Source organism: Cupressus sempervirens, chromosome 3 (genome assembly GCF_028749045.1).
Source record: "Cupressus sempervirens isolate cs-2001-9-10 chromosome 3, ASM2874904v1, whole genome shotgun sequence".
NCBI lineage: Eukaryota > Viridiplantae > Streptophyta > Pinopsida > Cupressales > Cupressaceae > Cupressus > Cupressus sempervirens.
Window position 1 is genome coordinate 90,130,500 of NC_143120.1, and position 23,808 is coordinate 90,154,307.

Here is a 23,808-nt window from a genome sequence, read left to right on the forward strand (position 1 = left end):
ATAGTTGATTCGATAGTAAGAAAGATCTGATTTTGTCTGATGTCTCGTGAGGATCCTTCAATGTAGTCTAGATCTCTACAATTGTCTTGTAAGACGACACTTAAGGTAGTTAAGCATCAGTCATTGAAAGCTTAATGAGCATAACATCTTTTCAATTACACTCATCAAACTTCTCTTGAGTAGCATTGATTGTGCTAGGATAAGTCTTAGTGACGAAAGCAATTGCCTCAAGGTGATGATACTCGAAGATCGTCATCATTCTCTGCTTCTAGGTGGTGTATTTTTTTCCGTTTAATCGTTGATTGCCTTCCAAGAGAAGATTGGTGAGAGATGCCATGACACATTATTTGATGCAAACACGTGAATATCTGAAACAAAAAAAAAAAAACAAAAAAAGGCATGAACTTTGAGGCAAATTGATAAAATACCCAAAAAAAATGAAAAGTCAAAAAATTCAAAAAGAACTTGATGTCAAATTCTAAATCCATTGGCTCAAAAATCAAGACACAAAAAGTGATGCACCCAAAAGAAAATGAGACCAAACTAGCTGAGCCTATGAAAAACCCACAAGGAATCTGCAAATAAAATAAACTTTTGACTTGAAATGAAGGGTGAAATTCCTAGCCGAAATGTGTAGAAACCCTAGGTGGCCATGGACAAACCAAAACTTGAGATAGAGAAAAAGGAGTCATTTGCAACAAAAAATGACCAAAATGATAATTGAAAGTTTTGTTACCACCAGAATAAGGGAGTTGTGCATGTCCTAGATGCTAAAAAGACCACAAAAACATATGTCTGTGAACAGAGGAGTGTATAGAGAGAGTCACATGATTAATAAAAAAGGCTGCAATTTGCAAGAAGATAAAAGAAAAGAGAATCCGTGAGTTGTAGTGACCACGCCAAGAAGATTTTGTGCATGCAAAAAAATTGCTTCCAAAAAAATCGCAATTTGTAGACCTATGATTCTAGGAAGCAATGATCATGAAAAAAACCTACGCGGATTTAGCAATGAAAAATCTACAAACAAATTTTTGAACACACCCAGGCAAAATGACTTTCGATTAGAATACTATAAAAACTGATTACAATAAGTTCAGCTGAAACTGCTCAACATAGAAAAACTTTTAGAGTAACATACTTTAAACTCTAGGATCACCACTATACATTAGTCAACCCATTTAATTAGAGAAACAAACTTTAAAACCTAGGATCACCACCTGACATTACTTACATAGTGGCAAACCCATTTAATCAACTTGAGAATGTATTAAGAAAGATTAAATATTTACAATGCTTATCAAAAAAATATATATGGCTGATTATCAGTTTCAAAATAGGCTATTCATTTGTGATCGGTCCCCATCCATCATTGGAATCCAGTGCTTGCAGGAAAGTTGCATCAAACAGTTCATCATTCCATCTTGCTAAAACATAATCATTATTCAACTTATTCTCATCACTATCATTGATAACCGGAGTAGGCTACTGAGTACTAGTGGAAATGTGCAAATCCTCCATCATTCTTTCAATTTGCTTAATATCATTCGAGTCCATCATATCTTTGAACTAATCAAGATACTGGAAAGCCTTGACCTCATTTTTATGAATAAGTAGTCTACCATCTCTGACCAGCATCATAAACTAAACCATAGAAATTTCCAGAGAAAGTGACACCTGAGACATAATAAAAAAATGTGAGTTTACAAGTAAACTTAGTAAGCCCTCTATCTTTCTACTGAAAGACCTCTTCATTTCTCGCTTTCCAAAGGAACCATAAGATCACATGTAAGAACAAACAAGAAAGAGTTAAGTTTAGAGTCAAAAGCTTCAACATATCTAGCTAAAATTTCACTTTAGGAAAGACCTGGTTTTGAATTCCATACAATAGGATTACCTAAAAAAATTGACCAAATCATGATAGCAAAATTACAATGAAAAAACATGTTCAAAAGATTCAACTGAATCGCAAACTTTGCAATGTCCAGGAATGAGACCTAAGGACTCCATATTAGATCCTAAAGCAAGTTATTTAAGTAACAACAGCCTTCTAAGACAAAGTTTTTTTGGGTTCCACTTTTGACTACCAAAAGTACTAGAAAAAGAAAGACCATTCAAAAAATGGGGAACATAATCCCCACCCTTGGATCACTCTTTGAAAGATTTATGGATCGAAGACAAGCATATTATATATCTACTTTGAAGTTACTTCATTAATCATTGTTCCATCACTGTTTGAGAAAACTATCTGAATCAATAACTTTTGAGAAATTACATATGCCAATTGCCTTGCAAAATAGTGTATAGGTCTTCTTTTGAGTCTATTTGATGCCATATCTAGTTATAATCTCATCCTAAGTGCCCATCCGGTTGTCAATTATTAAGTCACTAATTAAAGACACACCGAACACATTCCAATGTTTTGTTGAGCAACTCTATGCAAGTGCCAAAGGTTTTCCATTTAAGTACAATCCCCACCAAATTGATCTATCTGAAACAACATAAGATGGAGAAGAGCCAACAGCTATTCTAACTGGTAAGAATATCCTTGAATGGATCCAAGCCTTCCACAGTGTACCAAAAACATTAGATCCAAAAACCCTGATTTTGAAATCACCTAGTAGCAAGTCACAAAATGGAATATTTGTCCAACTTTTACCTTTGGAAATGATAGAGCATTGAATGTTATGTCTAATTAGAACTTTCCAAGGTTCATTGCCATATATAGCCTTAAGAATCCACTTAGAAGCAAGGGCAATAGCATTTTTTTTTAATCCTTCAATCTCGATCCACCATATTGTTTAGGTTTACAGCACTACTGCCAATTCACACAATGTCTTTTTTTGTTACCCATCCCATCAGGCCACAAAAAATCTCTCAGAATCATTTCAATCTTATCCATTTGGTGATTAGTCATCAACCAGGTAGAAGCAAGGTAGAGGTGACAAGATGACAGAACTTTCTCCACAACTTGAACCCTCCTAGCACCACTGCCAATCCACCATATTGCTTAGGTTTACAGCACCACTGCCAATTCACACAATGTCTTTTTTTTTTACCCATCCCATAAGACCACAAAAAATCTCTCAAAATCTTTTCAATCTTATCCATTTGGTGATTAGTCATCAACCAAAGAGAAGCAAAGTAGAGGTGATGAGATGATCAAACTTTCTACACAACTTGAACCCTCTCTACCAAGGAGAGATAGTGGGTTTGCCATTTAATATGCTTCTTTTGTATTTTATCAAAAACTCACTCCCACATATCTTTAATTGAAGGATTGACAGCAATAGGGATACCAAGGTACCTGACAATCTCATTAGGGCCTTTCCATTGCCAACACATCGACTGCAACCAATTAGGAGAGTTTGACCAACCTGGAACTGAGGATTTATGAGGAGCAACTTTGGCACTTGAGGCTAAACAAAAAAAATCAAGTCTATCCAAGGTGTTACGAAAATTCATCTCCTTGAATTCCAAGAACAATGCAGTGTCATGAGCAAATTGAAAGTTCAGTAAAGTATCTTCATTAGGGAGGAGACCTTTAATAGGAGGACCAAGGGAAGGAGCTCTAAATAAAATAAGGCATTAGCTGCAATCACAAAGAGGGAAGGGGCAATGGGACAACCCTATCTAATTGATCTCTCAAAAGGAACAGGACTGGTCAGATTGCCATTCACATCTATAACTGTGGAAGAATCTTTAAACAACACCTTTATCCACCTACAAAAATACTCAGAAAATCCAAAAGCTTTCAACATTCTAGTAACAAAAGACCACTCAATTTTATCATAGGCTTTTTCAAAATCAAGTAGGATCATAGCCACATTCTAGTTGGTCTTTTTAGCCCAATGCATTGCTTCCCAACTTGTTATTAAATTCTCCAATATATATCTGCCCTTAATGAAACCTGTCTGTGTGATTGAGATAAACCTATTAAGCAAATCCTCAATTCTTTTAGCTAACAACTTTGCAATAATCTTATAAGAGATATTCAATAATGTTATTGGCCTCCAATTCTTGATTTCAGCTTTGTCACCATTCTTTGGGATCAACTTGATCATGCCTTTATTGATGTTCCTACCCAAGGATCCTCTAATGAATGAGTCTACATAGAGTGTCAACAAATCTCTGGATATCCAATCTATATATTGATTTTGTAAAACTCAGAAGGAAGACCATCACATCCCGGAGATTTATCATTGGCTAAAGAGTTAATAGCCCATTTAATTTCCTCCAGAGTAATAGGATTACTTAACCTAATACTATCTTCTTCTGGAACTTTCTTAGGAATCAGTTGAAGACACTTGATGAGGGCCTCATAATTAGCATCAGACATCTCAAATGAAACAAGCTGAGAGTAATACTCAAATTGGGTCCGAAGAGTTTTCACCATTGATGAGAATATGCTCAATGAATTCCCTTTCATTCTTTGCCTTGATAATATTAAAGAAATATTTAGACCCCCTATGTGCTTCCAGACTCCAATTCAGTTTGGATCTAGTTCTCTGACCTTGGATCCTATAATTTTGAATCTTCCTTAGGGAGTTTTAGTTTTAATCAAAGCAATTTCTAGCTCTAAATCTTGGAATCTGACCCAAAGGTCTTTCTCTAGTAGATTAAGGTTAGGTTGTGCCCTAGTTTCTTCCACACTCATATCCATACTTTTTTCTTGCCAATTATCTGAAAGGGTTTTTGCCAAGATTCAACCAGTCCTTCCCACATTTCTCTAGATTGAATATCACCACTAACCAGCTTATATAAAACAGTGTCCTGCTGGAGTGCACCAATTGTATCTGGGTCTTTGAGGATAGAGAGATCAAGTTTAAAGGGCTTGTTAGTTATCACCCTAGGAGCCGGTACCTCATTTTGCAAATCAATCCTTACAGAGATAGGGGAATGGTCTGATAGAGAAGCAAGATTAATTGAAATAGGTGAGTGTCCAAGTTTAGAATGAAAATAGAGGAGAGCAGAGTCTGCATAAATTCTATCAAGTCTACAATAAACTCTTTGAGAGACCTTATGATTATTACACCAAGTGTACCAAATGTCTTGAAATTCAGATTTTCTTCTTTCTAAAGGATCTAGAACATTAAACTTCCTCTTAAGTTTGTTCCAAAAGAATAATTCATTACCTTTCCAACTAAAGGAGTTGCCTCCTATTTTATTCTCCTCTAATTCAACCATATTAAAGTCTCCAATTAAGATTCACCGAGTATTGGACAAATTTGATGTGGCCCATTCCCATAGTGCTTCTCTGTCTCTATAATCTTTAGGTGCATAGAAGTTACAAATCTCAAAATTTTGGCCATCTTTACTAAATAAAATCCACAATGCCCTATGACAAGGAGAGACTCCTCTACTTACAGTATGATCAACCCAATTAGGTCCCACAAGGATAGCAACTCCCCCTCTCCCTCTTTCATGGTTGGATTAGAATGTAGTGGCTTGATCCCAAAGCATTTTTAGGATAGTGTGAGCTTGAAATTTCAACTACTTTAATCTCTTGTAAACATATGAAATCCTTTTGCATAATCTTACTACACCATCTTCTTGCAATGTATTTTCTATCATTCATTTCCAAATCTCGAACATTCCAACTATGGATGTTGATCATGTTCATGATTTTTTAAGGTGTTCTTTCCATTATTATAAAGTCTATTAAAGCAATCAGAGATATCTCCCTATTTACTTTTATAACCATTAGAATTGTTTAAAATTTGATTATCATTTCCCTTTCTTTTCTTGCTCCTTTTATTGATGACTTCAACAAAAGGGAGCTCAATTTTCCCTGAAGGCTTTGATCCATTCAACTGCATATTCTTTTCAATCAGAGATTGATTGGCAATCTTAACCAGGTCTGTCCTCTCAGCTAGAGAATTAAAAGCAATTTGTTGGGCATTTAGTTTGGTGGGGTTTCAACCAAAGGCATTGGATCTACACTTTCTTGTTGACAAATAATGGATTTTATACAGTTAGAGACAATTGGGATGATCTTAGAACTAGGGATGGCATCATTAGTAGGAGTTACCTCAGAATCATAAAGGGGGTTGGCAATTGTATCAAATTATTTTTCTATAAAAGAGTGAGAAACCTTATTTTTATCAATCTCCATAGGCTTATTCAGCCCCAGATTACTATCAGAGTTACCTGAGGATGGATCCGAGGATATGAGTAATCATTTTATGATAAAATAATGAAACTGTTATTAAATAAAGATCATAAATGATCTATATATACTAGTATACACAAGAATGTTTCTATAACGAACAAAGAGAGGGAGATAGAAACATTCTGAAGGGAGAATAGAAAGAGAAAGTTTCCACATTGAACAAAGAGAGAATAAGGAAACATAGAAAAGTGACCATTAGAAATAGAAATAAATCTGCAGAAGAGAGAGGAACACAAATAGAGAGATTTAACTTTAATATCATTAAAATATTCTAATAAAAGGTGTTATGACAGCAGTCGGGACAACAATGAGAGAATAGTTGGACTAGAAGTCAACAAATTCATAGGCATCTCTAATGGCATCTGAAGCCTCTATCTCTCCCTCGTCCATAATAATATAATCAAGTTTGGAGACAAAAAACACAATCCCCAGTCCCAAGCCCTACTAGGCCTCTACTAGTGCCATGGGAGTTCCTTTTTCAATGAAGCACCCCACAAGGAAGGGAGGGGTTGGACTTGGTTTCTCAATCACATCTTTATTCATTGTATCCAGGATTGGTACATTCTCAACTATCATGGGGGATATAGATCCATCCTCACTTCTTTTTAGAATCAGATTTCTTCTTGAGTTTTGCAATTGCCAATTGTTGGGTGTCCGTAACACTATGCTTAGGTGCATAATCTATGAACGATAATAGATTTTTGTTATCAATCTTTTGTGAGAATGTGATGACTACTTCTGAATATTTGATTTTCCCTTAAATTGGCAAGTATTTTTAATTAAAATTTTGTTCCTCAAATTGATACTTTGGCATGTGTTCCAATTATCACTTTGCAAGATTTATATTTTTACATATACAACTCCTTAATGCTATTTATTCTTTTAGTTAGAGTATGTTACATCCCAAATTTTGGCCCAATTTTAAATGTCCCTTATGTTGTTCGTTAAAATTTCAAAGTTCATTAAGGACAATGAAACACAAGGAGAAAGGTATGTTACATCCCAATTTTTGGCTCAATTGAAAAATGTTCATATAGTCGTTGAGGTTTTGTGTAAAGTCAGTTGACAGGTAAAATTTGGTATGATCATGTGAAATGGTAAGATGGTTAATCATTATGATGTCATCATATTATTACCTTGAAACCTTGGAAAGTTGATTACTCATTCCTAGGAAGTGAAATGGTAGTTAGCCATTATGATACTTCATGAACAATAACTTGTTATAGAAATTATGATTTGAAGAAGAAGATATTATCATGAAAAATTTCTTCCCTTGAAGAAGCACGTTGAAGGGGAGGAAGCATTGCCAGTAAGGAATTAGGCATGACGGCACCACATATCACTAGGCAAATAGGTACGAGTCCTAAACCACCATGGCTAAGGGTAAACGGCTAGGCAAGCAAGAGTGTACGTTGGAGGACCATGAGCTACCCAGTTAGTTCTTAAAGCAAGAAAAACATTAAACACTTAATAACATATAACTGTTACCTTTTTATAATTGAGACCGTTGAGTAGTCCTCTGGATGTAATTCTATATATTGACACCATGTTATTTTTAACATTTGTAATTGCACCTACATGTATATATGTATATGTGTGCATAAATCAACATGTTGATAAAAGAAATTACATGATTCAATTTACGCACATACATATATGTATATATGTACGTACAACTAGAAGTGACACCAATAGCAAGATGCCAATATAGTTTAATATAAAAATCATGCGAAAGGATAACCTTTATATCTTTAATATTGGCTCCATATTGATGAGCGATTTCCACCTTCATATCAGCTTATATTCTTTTAAAAAAATTAATTGGTGGAGTTACTTATGACCAATGGCTGGCCATGCACCGCCACTCTTTCTTGTAACTAAGCTAGCGTACGAGTGTTTTATTTATTACTCTCCCCATTGCCTGAGAAGCATTCTTTTCTCTGCTCGCATTTGTTTTGAGTTTGTATTTCTTTTCAAGAGTTCTCTCTCATGGCCTCAAGCCGATTTGCAACTCCAATAGGTGGCATATCGTGAATCCTTGAATCATTGAGCAATTATCAAAGGTTGCGAATCCTACCAACTTTGTTACCAACAGTTTCCAGTTAGCACTTCATCGCGTTGAAGCTCATTGCTCTCAAGCCACACTACACATCAAACCAACTACAGGTCATGCAACCATTGCTCATGTTTAATTGCCATACATTCTATGTTCGTATTTGATTCGAATGATGCAAACAATGGTGTAAACTAGTTTGTTGTTTTCACAATGACCATCCTCAATAATATTTGAAGCAACAATGATAGCAAATAAAAGCTATAGAATGTTGTCTATGGAATTGTTATGAAATGTCGAATCTCTTTTGATACCATGTTTATCAGGTGTTTTCGGTAATAAAGACCCGCGATTATAATGAGATAACTTGCCATCACTATGGATGTTTCAACGAAAATTATTTTTCAAAAGGCATAATGGTGCATGAATGTTTTAAGCAAGCACCGATATACTACATTACATTAACACCAATCTGACTTATACAATGGTATTGACCATATACCACTAAGATAAGATCAGCTTGGATGGAAATAATCTGAACTACTATAATTGATTCTTGCACTGTACATGACTCGAAATCTCCCATGATACACCCAAGACCGGAAGGGTCAGGCATTAATGGGTGAGAGGAGAGATAACCTTGTAAGAACAAAAAGAAAGTTAGAAAAGAAAGTGATTAAATGGTGAAAACTAAATGTATTATACTAAGTCAGCTCATGGTTGTCCGGTAAGTAACTTAATATTTGTAATCTCAAGTTGAAGAAATGTTAGATGATTAATATCGTTTAATTAGTTATTTCCTTCAATGCTTAGAAATCAGTTTCCTTTTAAATGTATTAGGAAATCAGTGAAATCAGTTGATTTTGAAATTGATCATGAAATGTAACTGCCTGTATGAGATAGGCTTACCTAATGGTTGTTGTATCCGTCTTTCATTTATGTGAATAATGATTATGAACATATCTTTTTACTATATGTTATTGCCATAGTTAGCAATAGGAAAGAAAGGGATGATATAGTGGTATTTGATGCCCGGAATGGTATTGTCATTATGATACAGTGGTGTAACTATTTGTGCCTAAGTGGTATCTGTGGATTTACTTGGCTTTTGCAGATGCTGCCCTAGGCGGATTCCGGTTTTGGAATTTAGGGTATGGAAACCTTAAATCCTCTATTTAGAATTATTGATGATGTCTTCAATTGTTATATGTGATATTTCAGTTAAACTGTTTGTAACTGTTAAATCTCTTTCGCATGAACATAACTGTTATAACTGCCTTCTCATGAATGTGAAGTAGTATCTGTATTTCGAAGTTATGCTAGTTGTTAACTAAGACCCGGAAAAAGGGGATGTTACAGAGTAAATGTTTGAGTGTCTTCCTGGTTTCTGGTTAAAGCATACTATCAAATTTATTATTCAAAAATAAAAGCACAAGTGAGTTGTACCTTGGAAATTCAGAGGAAAGTTGCTAATCATATAAGATGCCTGGCTGATGGTTAAGATTGCCTTTATTTTATAGGGAAAATAGAATTGAAGAATATTAAAATTATTTAAAAACAAATCTTTTTAACCAACTATGAGAAAATAAATTAAAAAGCTTCTTGAATGTTTGTAAATGAAATAACAGGGATTGCAAAGGAAAATTTCTCATTTTTGGTCATATCATTTCTTACAGTGAATATTGGGCATTTTTGTTCATCTCAAACTCTAGGACAAAAACCCTAAGGGTAATTGGCTTAAAAGAAGAAATTCTTCCTAATCAATCATAGTGAATTCAGATAAAACTTCACAATGGAGCTGAATGTTGGCGGATTAAGAGTTTGAATTGAAGCAAGAAATCTTTCCAGGATCGTCAAGTTCGCAGTTTAAAACTGTTAAAAAATTTGCAAGCAAAAAATAAATTTGTATGAAGGATTTTGAGTTACTATAGTTGGTCATTCATCGTCTATTCTTATGCGTAAGTTTCCAGGGAGATTATATTTATAAATTGCTGGCCACTGTTGTATAGTCATCTAACTTTTGAGGGAGAATTTATAGTACATACTGTTAGCTTTAAGTTCTTTCATACATGTCTGTGCAGAGCGTAGATAAGCGTAGATAATCCACCTGCCTGTAGGCATTGTTTCCAGTATTAAGAGTGTGGGATTGTGTAAAGAGGAGCTCGACTTAGCTCGTAGAAGCATTGTTTACTTGTGCCAGTTGCAGTTCTCTGTTGAAAATCACGGGTTAATGAAAGGAAATCAAATTTGCCATGTACCCTCCAGCTACCACATTAAATAATGTTGGCATGAAGTGGAAGAAAGTCAAAAGCAGTAAAGGAGAGACATATGGGTCAACGAAAGGGATGTGATGTTGGAGAAAGCAGCAATTCTTTTTAACAGAGAATTGTTTGGATTCTAGTGTGTGGCTAATAAACCTTGGTGGCATATTCTATGAAGGTTTGAACAGCTTAATGTGAGTGGTAGCAGCAATTTGAAGTGGAAATACAGAACTGGGTACTTATTATTATACAGAATGGGAGTGGTAGCAGCAATCTGAATGGGAGTTGTAGTAGTAGTATTGACTGCTATATGGGATTTTCATGGTGAAAATACAGAACTGGGTACTTATTATAGACTGTGTAAGAACTGTAACAGCCATCTGGAAGATTTGTCCAGTAGCACAGGACTATGAACTGCTTGAAATCCAATGCTGGGCAGTACAAACACTCTGCTGATCTTAACATCTTACAGTTTTAACATCTAGTCAGCTCCCAGAAGTTACTATGTCGCCATAATCAGTTCATTTTTGTATAAGACAGTAGTATAGACTCATATGGTGCTGCCACAGTATATAAAGACATTTTCTTATGTATAAGGAGTTGTTATGGAACCAGCTACTAATACTGGTTAGTTATTTACTTCTTGTAACTCAATATCTGATTACTGTGGAGAATTCTTCATTTATGAAGCAAATTTTACAGACGCTATTTCCCTTATGAAAGTTGTCCACCATAGATATGTTGTAAATCTTATTAATTTCCCTAGTGCCAGCTACTTGATGATTGTTTACCGTACAGAGCAAACGGATACTTATCGCATTAAAAGATTAGAATGTAAGACAGAACAGATACTTTATTCATATAAGCACAAATGCAATTCCAATTACCATGATAGTCCATAAATTCATTCGGACAATGTACATATACTTCCCCAAGGGTGACTCAACTGTCACGGAACCTTTCGGATACCAATTCAACCTGTCGGCAACAATATGGATTTTACTGACAACATCATCCCCCCCAAAAAGTAAAGTTGTCTTCGGACGACAAAATAGAGACAACTTATACATCAAAACTCAAAATATGACTCAACCACTAATTACATCAAGATTCAAACAACTAAGAAGAAGAGGGATGCGTCTGTGGTGCGGTAGATGTCCCTTGTGCTCTAAGCTCATTCAATAGTGCTCATGGCTCACACACTTGCTTGGTCCGTATCTCCAAATCTACTTCGGCTGCATCTGAATCTCCAAGGCTGATTGCATCATCTTGGCAATCTCTCCAAGCTCTGCCTCCTCTTCTACTAACTCCTGCTATAGCTGACTTTTCTCCTGCCTAGCCTCATCTAGCTGAGCCATAAATGCTATCCTCTCGAACTCCCAAGCTGCTCTGTCTAACTCCCAAGCTGCTCTCTCTACAGCTAGGTCCACCTTCACTACTGTTAACCTAGTAGCTAACTCCTCTCAAGCCCTCTCTATCGCTACCTGGTTTGCTTGGCTCCTCCGAAGAACATAATAAGCATCATGATATATCTGGACTACCTCACGAGTCAGAGTCTGTATGTGGCTCTCCACAACTAGCTCTCCGGTGGTGGCCCAATCCTAGCGCATCTACGAAATCTCTACTCTAGGCCACCCGCGTTCCTCAAAGTAGACTAAAAAGGCAATTGAACACCCTACTCTCATGAAGGATATGACGTGCTCCAACTCCTACACCACTAAATCCAAAGCTCGTGTCTACGCAAATATTACTACTTGGCGAGCCCAAGTCACCACATCAACCAAAAATGTCTCAACATCCTCTCCCATCAATGTCTCTGACCCACTGTAGGTTGTTGGGTACCCATAGCCGTCTTCATTGCGTCTATCATCTACTCCGCAGTGCTATCTGTTGAGGAGTGTGGTATCTCATCGATCTGCGTTAAGTGACTCTTCTCCACCTGGTCTGTGTGCCAATAGAGTCTTCGTTTGGGGCTACTTCTCCCGCAGGTGATAGAATGTCCAACGCCCGTGGTGCTGATGTGAGGTTAAACCTCCTACTCAAGTATTATTTGCTTGCCCTGCTCGACTCCTCTGTTATTGGCGTTGCTAACAACAATGCGTCTACTGTGACCACTGCGTCCAAGCCCACTACATCTAAGTGAACACCGAGTGTCCTCAAACCCTCAGCTACTTCTGCCTATGTAGATACCTCCATCACTTCCTCCTATGTCTCTACCTCACCATCTGGTATAACTACGGTATGTGTCTCAGCCCCTAACTCTGGTAGAACTATGGCTGTAGCTAGAAAAACCTCTCAGTTGACTAAGGCTCAGCAACCCTTGGAGGTGTTAATGTTGGTCAGGCTGATGGTCGGGGTGCTAGCTATGTTGTTGGTCTGGTTGCTACGGTGACTGGGGTCATAACCACAGAATGCCTAAACTGTCCAAATCCCAAAATGTGAACGCCTGTTGGAACTAAGTGAGTGAGAAGTCGCTGTGACGAACCTCAAAAATAATAGTGGTGGCGCTGTGATGACCTCGACATCCTCATCATCCTCCACCTCCTCTGAGTAATCAGTGTCTTCGGAGGATGTGTCCTGTCTCCCACTATCAGTGTTCTCGTGCTCTAAACTTTCTACCTCTTGTCGCATCCTCTTCTGTCCGATGGTCTTCTGTCCTACTAGAGTATCAAGGAGCTTCCATTGCATGATTGGAGGCTCCCCTGGTTCTATCAAATTCGGCTTGATCTCGAGTCTATCGACAGGTATCATCTGTGTTGTGGCGTAGAGAAATAAGTCGATGGCATAGTGTGGCATATAGAATGTTTTGCCGACAACAATGATTTTTTGTCAAAAAATTATGCAATAGTTTTGATATTCAATCCAAAATCTATCCGGGAACAAAGAAACTAGCAAGGGACATTGCAAATGAATCGAGCAAAGATTCATAATGTGAAAAAAGCATTTAAAGTCTAATAGAATCATATTTCAATTTCATTCAACCCATCATGATCATTTGATCATAGATAATTCAAAAAAGCTTATTGTACAAGGGTGTGAAACATGTTGGAATTTATTTATTATTGTGTGTGGTGCGCCTAGGGGGACCTAGATGGGTGTACATCATTGCGAGTTGACATTTTTGTGGCCACTTTATAAGTTGTATGTAACATTGAGAAATATATTTATTGTGGATTTCACATTATGGAAATGTATTTAATTTAATACTTGGGAAATATTCACCAGTACCAAATTTGAGGTCTATGGTTATGCAATCTCATGGTTTTGAGTCACATGGTTTAACTTTACGACTGATTGTATTTGTGTAAGCATGATAATTGATTCTATATAAGAAAGCACATGTTTAGTGACTAAAGTTGGTTGCTTGAGTGATTTGTCACTATTGATTTTTTTTGAAGAGTCCATATGTGAAGCATGGCATGGGATGTGTGGATCATGCTTGGATACATGGAGTAAGCACAAAAAGGCTTGATGTTTCAGAAGTATTCATTGTAGCTTTGTAAGTGCTTTGTATTGCTTTATTGCTGAATAATACGATAAAGTATGGCTGCTTTTGGAGGCTGGATTTTTCCCTTATGCAGGTTTTCCAAGGGTAATTCTTGTGCAACAAAGGTGTGGTGGAAACAGAGTGGCAAAGGTGTGGTGGAAATAGAGTGGACTATCTGAAGGATTGTATAGCATATGAAGATATTCACAGGCAACACAAAGAAACATTAAAAGTGAACAACATAAAAGACCTTTTCGAAGGACCAAGACTCTTCAAGGGGGCCATTTTACTTATGCAGATTCACAACAAAAGAGACAGGCTGGAGAAATCACATCAGACTGACTAGGTGTTTTATGTGGGTCCCATAGGCTTATGGCCTTTAAAAATCTTTCATTCATTTGTTCATTGTGTTATCTTGTAGATTGTCTATTTGAACTTTGCACAGTTATTTTGTAAGTACTTATGCATGCTTTTCTCTTGTTGGTTATGTGGGAAACATATTAAATGAAACTGGGCTTGAAGTATTATTTCCAAACAAAACATTCTTCCTTGGTTGTACCAAAGTAGTTAGAGGCTGTGATCATGATGCTTCTATCAGATTTATTTATACATATGCATCAAATTTGTATTCATATCAGGTTAGTAGCGGCATATCAAACTAGTAGTTGGATTAAAAATGCTAGTTACTGTTGGAGTTAATAGATGAGAGAAAGCAGTTATAAAGTTGTTTTACGTTCATTCACAATTTCAAATGGATTGCCCCACTGCAAATCTGCTGCAACCAGCCCACTAGAGGGAGCTTAAAAATGACAGTAGAAAAAAGGTTTTAAAATCACTTCTTTTTTTCAGTTTTGTAAGAAATATTTCTGTCCATGTAGTTTCCCTCCTCTTTACCTATGAGCAATTAATTGTCTTTCTTTCACTATATAAATGTGTAAACACAAAAAACCTTTGTACCTAGCGGTGACAATGATTTATTATACCTATAAAGAGATCCATTAACATGCAGGATGAAATATAGTTGCATGCTTGTGCTAAGTGTGTGTAGAAGTGTCCTGCAGTTTTCCAGTCCCTGGCCTTTGTTCCCATGCAGAGAAGCTCTAGCATAGTGCTTGGCTGGTCTTGTTATCCATATATTTGATAGTCTGAAACATTACCCAAAAACTAGCATTGATGTTATGGTAAAGTGCAGATATGGACCTTGCACATACAAGTCGCATTTTCCATTCTTGCATTCAAGAGCATTATGGTCAATCGTCATTGCCTGTAGGATTATTGCAGAAATATGGAGCTATATGAGTCATGGACAAACAAGAGTTGACAACCAACTCAAATGACCAGCCAAATGTAGTAATGTGTCTATCCAAGATAATGATTATTGCTTTGCACCTTATATACTCAAGCATACAAAATGTGGTTAATATTAATAACATCCAAGTAGATGTCAAAGGCAGAACAGGAGATACAAAGCTATTTGCATAGCTGGATAAAGAAACAAAAGAATCCAATCAACTCATTCAATGGATTGAAAAGCCTGGGAAAGCAGCGATACGCTTGTCCATAGTTTTTACAAGAGAATGTAAACTCGTTATTATAGCCAAGAATGATGCTACTCAAAACAAGAAAAAAGAAGAAAGACATTTATTAGAAGCTTGTCTTCATTATAGAAATCTCATGCATGTGAACAATTTGTGTTGTGGCAACATTCTAAGGCTTTCCCAACATCCTGTTACAATCAGTGAGGATTCTGCTTGAAGAATGTGCGCTGCATACATAACACCTTAAAACACACACCTGTCAAATAATTTGTCTGTTGAGATGTATGCATCGGTGTTAAGATTCAAAGAATTGCCTGTGGATCTTTGAGCAGGTAAATTACCCTGGGTCCATATGAATTATGATTACTTTCACCTGCTAATGGCAATCTTGGGACTGTATGTACCCCAAAAACCAGTGACGGGCCTAAACTGATGTCATTCTATGTTGATATTGTCGGGTGAAAAAAATTTACTTCAGAAAATTAAAATGTTTAAATCCAAACAATTGGAATAGATGAAATCACTGACAAGCCTAAACTAATGTAACACTTTAACTATTGCCAGGTGAGATATGAAATATTTTCTTGCGGCCAAAGATGACTATCTAATTCCAAACAGGTTGTTGAGATGAATGTAATAATGAGACCTCTAGGCAACAGTTTCAAAGATTTATCAATGACTATAATTCTTTCCTCGCAACTGGAATTAGGAATCAAACTTCAGATCCCCAGTGTGCATGCTGGGTGCTCTACCACTGAGCTATCAATGCTCTTTGAGACCAAAGCTTTTGGATAGGCTGCTTATTAAGGTTAAGTTGTGGTCTCATTTTTCCAGCAGGGATCAGTAGGTCTGTTTATGCATCTTAACACTTAAAATTTTAGTGAAATCAGTTGGTATGCTAGCTTTGTACATAGTTTCCTTGCTGATTGTTAGATATGGATATTGCCAGGCAAAATTTGCACCTGCGAGTGATGTTTTCCACTTTGCATCTGTACATTGGTCTCAATCCCCAGTTTGAATTTTCTTAGAGCTCAAAATTTAGGTTTTAAATGGTAATTTCAGAGTCGGCTTCTATTAAAACATTTATAAGAATTATGTCCTGTGTGGTTTTACACAGAATTTAGGCTTGATCTTTTGGCCATTGGATACTACATTGAACAAAAAGTTACAAATTTTATGTTTTGTCCATAAACCCTAAGTATTTAAATAAATTCAAATGCTTTGATTGGTACCCTTCAAATGGGAGACCCAATACAGTATTTTGTTATGAATTTAACAGATCTCTACTGAAAGTTTGAAAAATACATCTTTGGTGATTTTTTTTGTGTGAATGAATTAGTAATGTCAAACAAATTTTATCATTGCTCTTCCGACTATAAGAACAATATCTTAATTGTTCATTAAACATTTATTACTAAATGACATGTAAACTAAGATCCATTTATAACTCTCTAGGGAGTTGCCTGAATAATGGTAAAACCATTACCTTAATATGCAAGCATATTTGTTGAAGATTTGATTTGTACTCGTGTATAGGTACATGCTGCCCTCTTCCACTTGGAAGAGGATAGGCAGCATCGTTGGCACCAAAACATACAACTACCAAATGAGGTTGGACTGGAGCATCCTGTAAGAATGACACAGAAAATGAGATAAAAAAATAAATTCAAACACTACCTCAACTATAGAACACTAATTTCAAAACCTATTATTGGATAAATAGTTCCTCAAATCAAATTAAAAACCTGCAATTCAAAATTAATAACCAATCCTGTATTTTGTATTTTGGCCTTAGAAGTAATATAGGCTCTAGACGTAAAGAAAGAACAGTTTACCATATACACAACTCCCTCCACATAATGTCCACAAAAGATACTTCTTTGGAGACGATTTCAATGCATAAGCTAGAACTATATAGTACTCTTAAATAGGCCAACAATGCTGCCAGGCTGCTAGCCATGTTACCTACACTTCATTATCCTTTGTATTACACCACTACTTTCAATATCTTTAGCTCATCTTTGAGTTTGTAAACCAGATCTTGTATTGGCCCCACCATAGTGATCAACAATGGCACCTATGACTCCTCCATTTCTGCCCCAGATTGGATACTCGATGAGACCTTGTTCTCTCCAGTAGTCCTCAGCTTTGCTTTTTGGGGTTCTAGTTCCCTACTGGGCAATTAGTATTGGCTTCTTGATAACCAATGTTGGTGCTCCCCTGCTGATCTGTATTTCCTTTTTGGTTCTTGAGCTTTACAGGGCCTCTCTAGGATTATCCTCCTTGAACTTTCTTTCTAAACTGGTGTACTCTGGAATCTAAATGACTGACTTTTGCTCATCAGTGGACATTAAAATTAATTTCTATGTTTAGGTTAAAATAATGTAGTAGAGACCCACAAGTAGGATTCTTTTTGGTTTGCTTCATGCTGCTCTCAATTCCAGTTGCCATCCAAGTAGCGCATTCACTTGTCTAGTTATCCCTAACTAGAATAAATGCATCCCATGATTCGTTGAACATGCATGATGTGAGAAAAGCATAGCTCTGTATTTTGCACTCATGTAGATTCAAACAAAACTTAAGTATTTCAAAAACATGACCAAGCATTCAAGCACATGTTGGGGTTGCTGAATAAATTTTTCTCATAAAATGTGCATGATAGTCAAATATTCCAAAATCATCTATGATGTGATGCCAGAGTCTTAACAATACTGTCGAATTAGTCAAATCTCAATAAAAATGGTAGTCAAAAAATTAAAATTTTGAATACTGTCATGCAGTTACAACATGCTCCCTTAGTTATTCATGTTACGATAAAATATCGGTTCAATTTCGCCAAAAACCAGTTTTAGTACAACAGCTTTTTAGGCACAGCAGAATCAAATACCTTTGGAAAGAATTCATCTAGGACAGCCAAGGCTCGACGGGTATTCCATTCATTGTATCCTCTAAGCAAAACGTCTGCCTGCAAAGATAAAATTCAAACTTTATTACAGACAAGAAACTGCAATTTGCATTACTAACGAAAAAATTCAAAGATTTAATATCCCCACGTATTTTTGATGTGATAGATAACAAATGTCTTCTGAGGTTTACAGCCCATGCTTGCGCAGTTCACAGTCCAAAGAGATCGCAGAAATAAATCTTATTGTGTAATAGTAAACTGCTTTCCGTTTAAAAGAGTACGAGATTAAAGCGCCAAACTGTCCTGTCATCTTGTCCTATTAACTCATTCCCAAAAATGGCCACGAAAAGGTAAAATCGGTTAACGATAGATAAATAGATGATAAATAGAATCGGCTAATTTAGCACACTGAGGTCTTCGCCTACAGGGTTCAACGTACACCTTTTATCTCGGGAGGCATCGTTTTAATGATTAATCAATTGTTGGGCAGTCAATCTACTCGGGTTAGATTACAAATACGAAGAAAGGGGGGCGAGGTTTGAAAGATTCAGCAATTGTAATGAAATCTTAACTCGGACCGCTAACTGGTCCGCACTTTCCAAAACTAACATATAGGAAATAAAACAATCATAAATGCTTAAGCAACACCAATGGCCTCTGTCAAATATTTTTAGCAATACGGACGCTAGCACTGGATCACCCTTGTTAGCGGCTGTGAGCACACGTAGACAGACCATGAGATCGCCACTGTCAAAATTCTTACACAAACACAGCTCTTACGACAAACACGGACTAATAATAATTTAAAATTAATAGTTATAATTTTTATTGAAAATGCTAACCAGTTAAATTAATGACTCAACTTCTCAAATTACATCCATTACTAATAAGTTAAATAATTAATTACTGAACTTCTCAAATTACAGCCATTACTTATAATTTTGAGTTTGAGTTGCTTCTAAAATTACATTACTTATAATTTTGAGTTTGAGTTGCTTCTAAAATTACTCAACTTTTCAAGGCTTAAAAAGCCTCGCTCAAATAAAATTACTTGATAAGAGGAGCGTAAAAATCCGAAGGTGCCAAAAGGTCGACCCACAAAGCGTCCTTTCTTCAAATGCACGAGAATAAATCTAGTGGCTTAGAATAGAGATATTTTGTGAGCTGCATAAATTGTTAACTCTGATCCATCGTAAGACAATATTGTGGCCCTGAAAAGTTAGACCAGTCAATTGGCTCTAATCAGATATGGACCATTTTCTTAAGTTCCCAACATAGGGATAATTCCACCGGCAAACTTGAGGCCTTATTCTTACGTACCTCCTACATAACACACGGTGTAACTTAAAAATAATTAGTTGCCTGGAAAGAGCAAAATAACCCCATAGATTGATTTCCGAGGAAAAATGAAAACGACACACCAAAGGTTCTGGGTTTCTTTCTAACCAAAATAAAAGAACGGCAGCTTGATCCACCCTTTGCCCTCTAAAAAGGAATAATTTTAGATCAATAAACTAATAAACTGAAGCACACTAAAATGAGATTAACTGCATCGTTGTGAGGGCTTTAAGCGGAGCTGAAGCTATACAGCTACTGCATTAAATCTTTTGCCTTGCGGTTACCGTAGAGTACCTCTTCCTTTCAATCGAATATTACATCTTTTATTAAGTGATGATTACGTCTTGTCTTCATAGTTCTCCCCTCTTTAATTTTTTTCCTTAGACAAATAAAAGAAAAGTAAAATATAAACAGCAAAGGTTCGTGACTCCTTTAGAGAAAAATATCTTGCCTCCAATCACCGAGATCACATCTTGCCTCAATAATTTTTCTTTTCTCGTTTTCTTCCCAGACAAGTAAAATATGAACAGCAAAGTCAAATATAAATAACAAAAGTTTGTAACTTCTTCCAAGTTTCAGAAGTGATGGATTTGTAATAACTTCTTTAAATTTTTATTCTGTAAACTTTTATAGCAGTGACTATTGTTTGGAAATCTGTATATTTGTTTGTGATTTCTTGAGCGTTCAAGAAGTGATGGATTTGTGATATACTACTTCAGATTTTTATTCTGCAAAACTTCAATAACAGTTACTATAGTTTGGAAATCTATATATTGTTTAGATTCAGTTATTATAGTTTGGAAATCTATGTATTGTTTAGATTCAAAAATTTAATAAAATCACTATCATATTAAAATAAAGGAAACCTTGCATAGTGACGAACCAGGCTAAAATAACATCAACTGTTTAAATTAGATAGATAGCGGAAGAAAATATTTACAGTTATATTTTTCTGAACAAAACCAGTTAAAGAAGCATACTAATGTTACATTAACAGAGTGGTCCTGTGGAACTTATGAAGGACAACGGTTTTACAGCTACTCAGCTAGCATTTTCCTTAAAAAAAAAAATTTAATAAAACTTGTTTTTAAATTATATGTGAAGTCAATGGGGCTTTGGTCTACTGGTGAAGTTGGATGGCTCACATAGAATTCATTAGAGAAAAGTCTTGCTGGGTGCAAGACTCGGACATCATAAGAGATGAGGTCTGATGGTGCCCTGCAATTTTGATATAGTGCCCCTATGATTTTGACGGCCTCCCAAATCTGAACCTTCCATCAAAATTTAAAAAATAAAATAAAATTATATGTAAAAGCAAAACCATTGAAAATACAAAATCTAAATATTCTGAGCCATATCTGCATCAACTCCATGGAACCAAACCAAAATAATAGAAGCAGAACCGCACATTTTCCTCCCGCGATCAGGCAACATTTGAAAAACGTCGGCAAGCAAATCTTAAAGGAATTGCAACACAAAAACAGAGTGTTTTCAGAGAATCACCAAAGGGAAATAACAGAAAAGGCATTCCGCATTGCAACAGTGAAAAACTGAAAAGAAAAGAAAAAAGCAAGCGGGAAAGAAAGAAAAAATTCCTCTGCACCTTACGGGCGTAAATGTCGGCCAAGCTCGCACCCCAGCCTCCCGGCTGAAACGCGTATTCCGTCAAGGAAGCTCCAAACAATACAAATTGCGGTCGAATATGTCCCGCCATGATCGAACCCCTCTTCCTTTGCCTTGAAACAAAGCCGATAAAAATATAAATACCTGTGTCAAGCTCACATTTCGCTTGCTACTCAAGATCTGGCAGGAATCCGATTACTTATAGCCGATTCAGGACTAAAGTAGTTTCTATCCTGAAATTCACGGACATGGCACGTGCCCTTGGACTTGTTTACCTCTTTCGAAATATTCGATTTCGGTAGCAATTATTTTGGGGGGTTCACGTGGGGAATACAAGCTCAGAATCGGTAACGTGTCGCACCAGTATTGCTGAGTGCCGTTAGTTGGATAGCGAAGCTTCTCCTAATGGAAGGATGCCATGTATATCAACTATTCTAAACCAGGAAATCACCAGATTTGTGATTAGGCTTCACCTTTTGCAGCCTCTTTGTGGGGCCCTGCGATGTAATAAACCCTTTGCCTAATCTGCTTATTCACAGGAGACCAAACAGATCCTCATCTCCATCCCTGCCTCGCCTGACGTACGTACTCTCTTCTCAATGACATTGCTCCTGCTAACGAAATACATATAAAACCCTATTTTCTGACAACAAATGTAAGCAACTTTAGGCAATTCTAAGTGAAAAAGTCACGCCATGATCATGCAAAGAGAAGCGTCCTGTCGCATCATGGACTTCTGGATAAATAAAACCACAACATAAAGCCCCACAAAATAATTTGAGCTCAGACCAGGTCATCACTTCAATGCGGGGCAAATTTGCAGACGTCAAAGGTTCACATTCTATCCAGAGATCTCGTAGTACCTTCCGCCGAGATCGGAGTGAATCTGCGCCGTCCCGTACAGTATTCATTGAGAACGATGTTTGTATTTCAATTTTAAGGCGGTAACCTCTCGCGGTGAACTGGGTGGCCAATGGAAGCATTTTTTACAGTCAAATTCGTACGTGAATGGAGTAAAATATTAAAACTAATGTGATCTTGAGCTGACTTTGTATTTAAAACCAACCTTTTCAAATTAATTTACCGACAAAGTAAACTTTTTATTTTACAATAATCCAACCATGCAAATTATGAAGGGAAATATATTAAAAGTAAAGGTATAAATATATGTTTTATTAAGTAAAAGATGCTGGCTTATATAAAATTTATTAGATTTTGAAAAGATTGTTTAATAACTGAATTTTAGACATTCCCATCAATTAGTTTGGGTGTTTATTTGGTCAAATGCTTTTGAATAAAATGGAGAATTTGTTTGAAGGTATGGGGTGTACATTGACAAGTGTAATATTAGTCTATTAAAAATGGTATAAAATATAAATGGTAAGGAATATGGATGGTAAGGATGTGTAGATACTTGTTGTTAGTTATAGTACTATTACGACGAGTTCTTTGTAATTAGTGATTAAAAAATCAAATATTTTAATGTTATTATATAATTAATATATTATAAAGTATAAATGCATATCAGTTACTTTTATAATATTTTACTTAGTTTGCTATATAATAATCAAATTACAAAAGTTTTTAATATAAAAGCAATCAAAATTAAGGGGTTGGCCCTTACAACAATGGTGAAACAACTAGTAGAAAATCAATAATACCAACAAAGTTTAACAAGTTAACAAAAGGCATGTAGGTGGTCATTGCATCATACCACCTACAGCCAAAGACCAAGTTTAACAAAAAAAACAAAACCATCACCAGAGGATGGAGAGTAAAACTAGCAAAGCACCAAAAAACACCAGGTACTAAGAGGCCACTAACTGGCATCTTTTTTCTTTCCTTTCCCAACAAGGAGAACCTTGGCCCAGTCTTCGACGAGGAAGTTGTAGAGCAACTTCAAGTCCTCCTTCCTAAGGCCTTCCTCCTCCGACTCGTGAGCCAACAGCTGGAGAGTAGTTGCAGCCGCATGGGTCACCTTTAAGGTCAACTTTGAGAAGAGGGTTAAGCCCTCTTCCAGTGCATTGCACTTGTCCTTCAGCTCCTGGAAGTCTTTACGAGTAACAACACCATTGTTCGTATTACCTAGGTTTAGAGCCTTGTTGGACTTCGTCAGAGAATTCCTTTTGTCCTGCACATCTAGATTGTTAATGGGGGGCCTTAAAAATTTTAGACCCTCTTTCCTTATAGAGGAAGAGATAGTGTTCGAGGAGGCATTATCAGGTTTGGGGGTATCCTAGTTAATAGCAGAAGGCAAAGTGATGGTGGCAAAAATATGCATGGGGTCTTGGGAGGGGTCCTTGGTAGGATTCTCTGCCTCAAAATCCCATGTACCATCGACAATATCATCCCACTTCTCCACCTCTTTATCAGTCTCATCCTTCCCCTTCTCCTGGCCATCCCCTAAGATCTTATCACTCTCCTATGAATTGGT

At 36.4% G+C, this 23,808-nt stretch overlaps 1 protein-coding gene and 1 long non-coding RNA gene across 5 annotated transcripts in view; one reads left to right on the forward strand and one right to left on the reverse strand.

Moving 5' to 3' along the window:
* LOC149564918 (GDSL esterase/lipase WDL1-like) overlaps positions 1 to 21,545 on the reverse strand; it is a 119,997-nt gene extending 98,452 nt beyond the window's left edge. For 3 of the 4 annotated variants that reach the window (XM_089818456.1, XM_089818455.1, XM_089818454.1), the window contains exons 1-3: positions 21,355 to 21,545; positions 18,396 to 18,473; positions 16,995 to 17,135 (exon numbers count right to left, since the gene is read on the reverse strand). In XM_089818456.1, coding sequence (XP_089674582.1) covers positions 16,995 to 17,135; positions 18,396 to 18,473; positions 21,355 to 21,465 — 330 coding nt within the window. In that variant the 5' untranslated portion in view covers positions 21,466 to 21,545. The remainder of the gene's footprint in view (positions 1 to 16,994; positions 17,136 to 18,395; positions 18,474 to 21,354) is intronic. The other variant, XM_089818457.1, reaches the window with a different exon arrangement.
* On the forward strand, positions 13,777 to 14,283 carry LOC149564919 (uncharacterized). Its single transcript, XR_016361977.1, has 2 exons — positions 13,777 to 13,982; positions 14,065 to 14,283. It is a non-coding gene; the product is annotated as an uncharacterized LOC149564919 (long non-coding RNA).
* Positions 21,546 to 23,808: the final 2,263 nt, after the last annotated feature.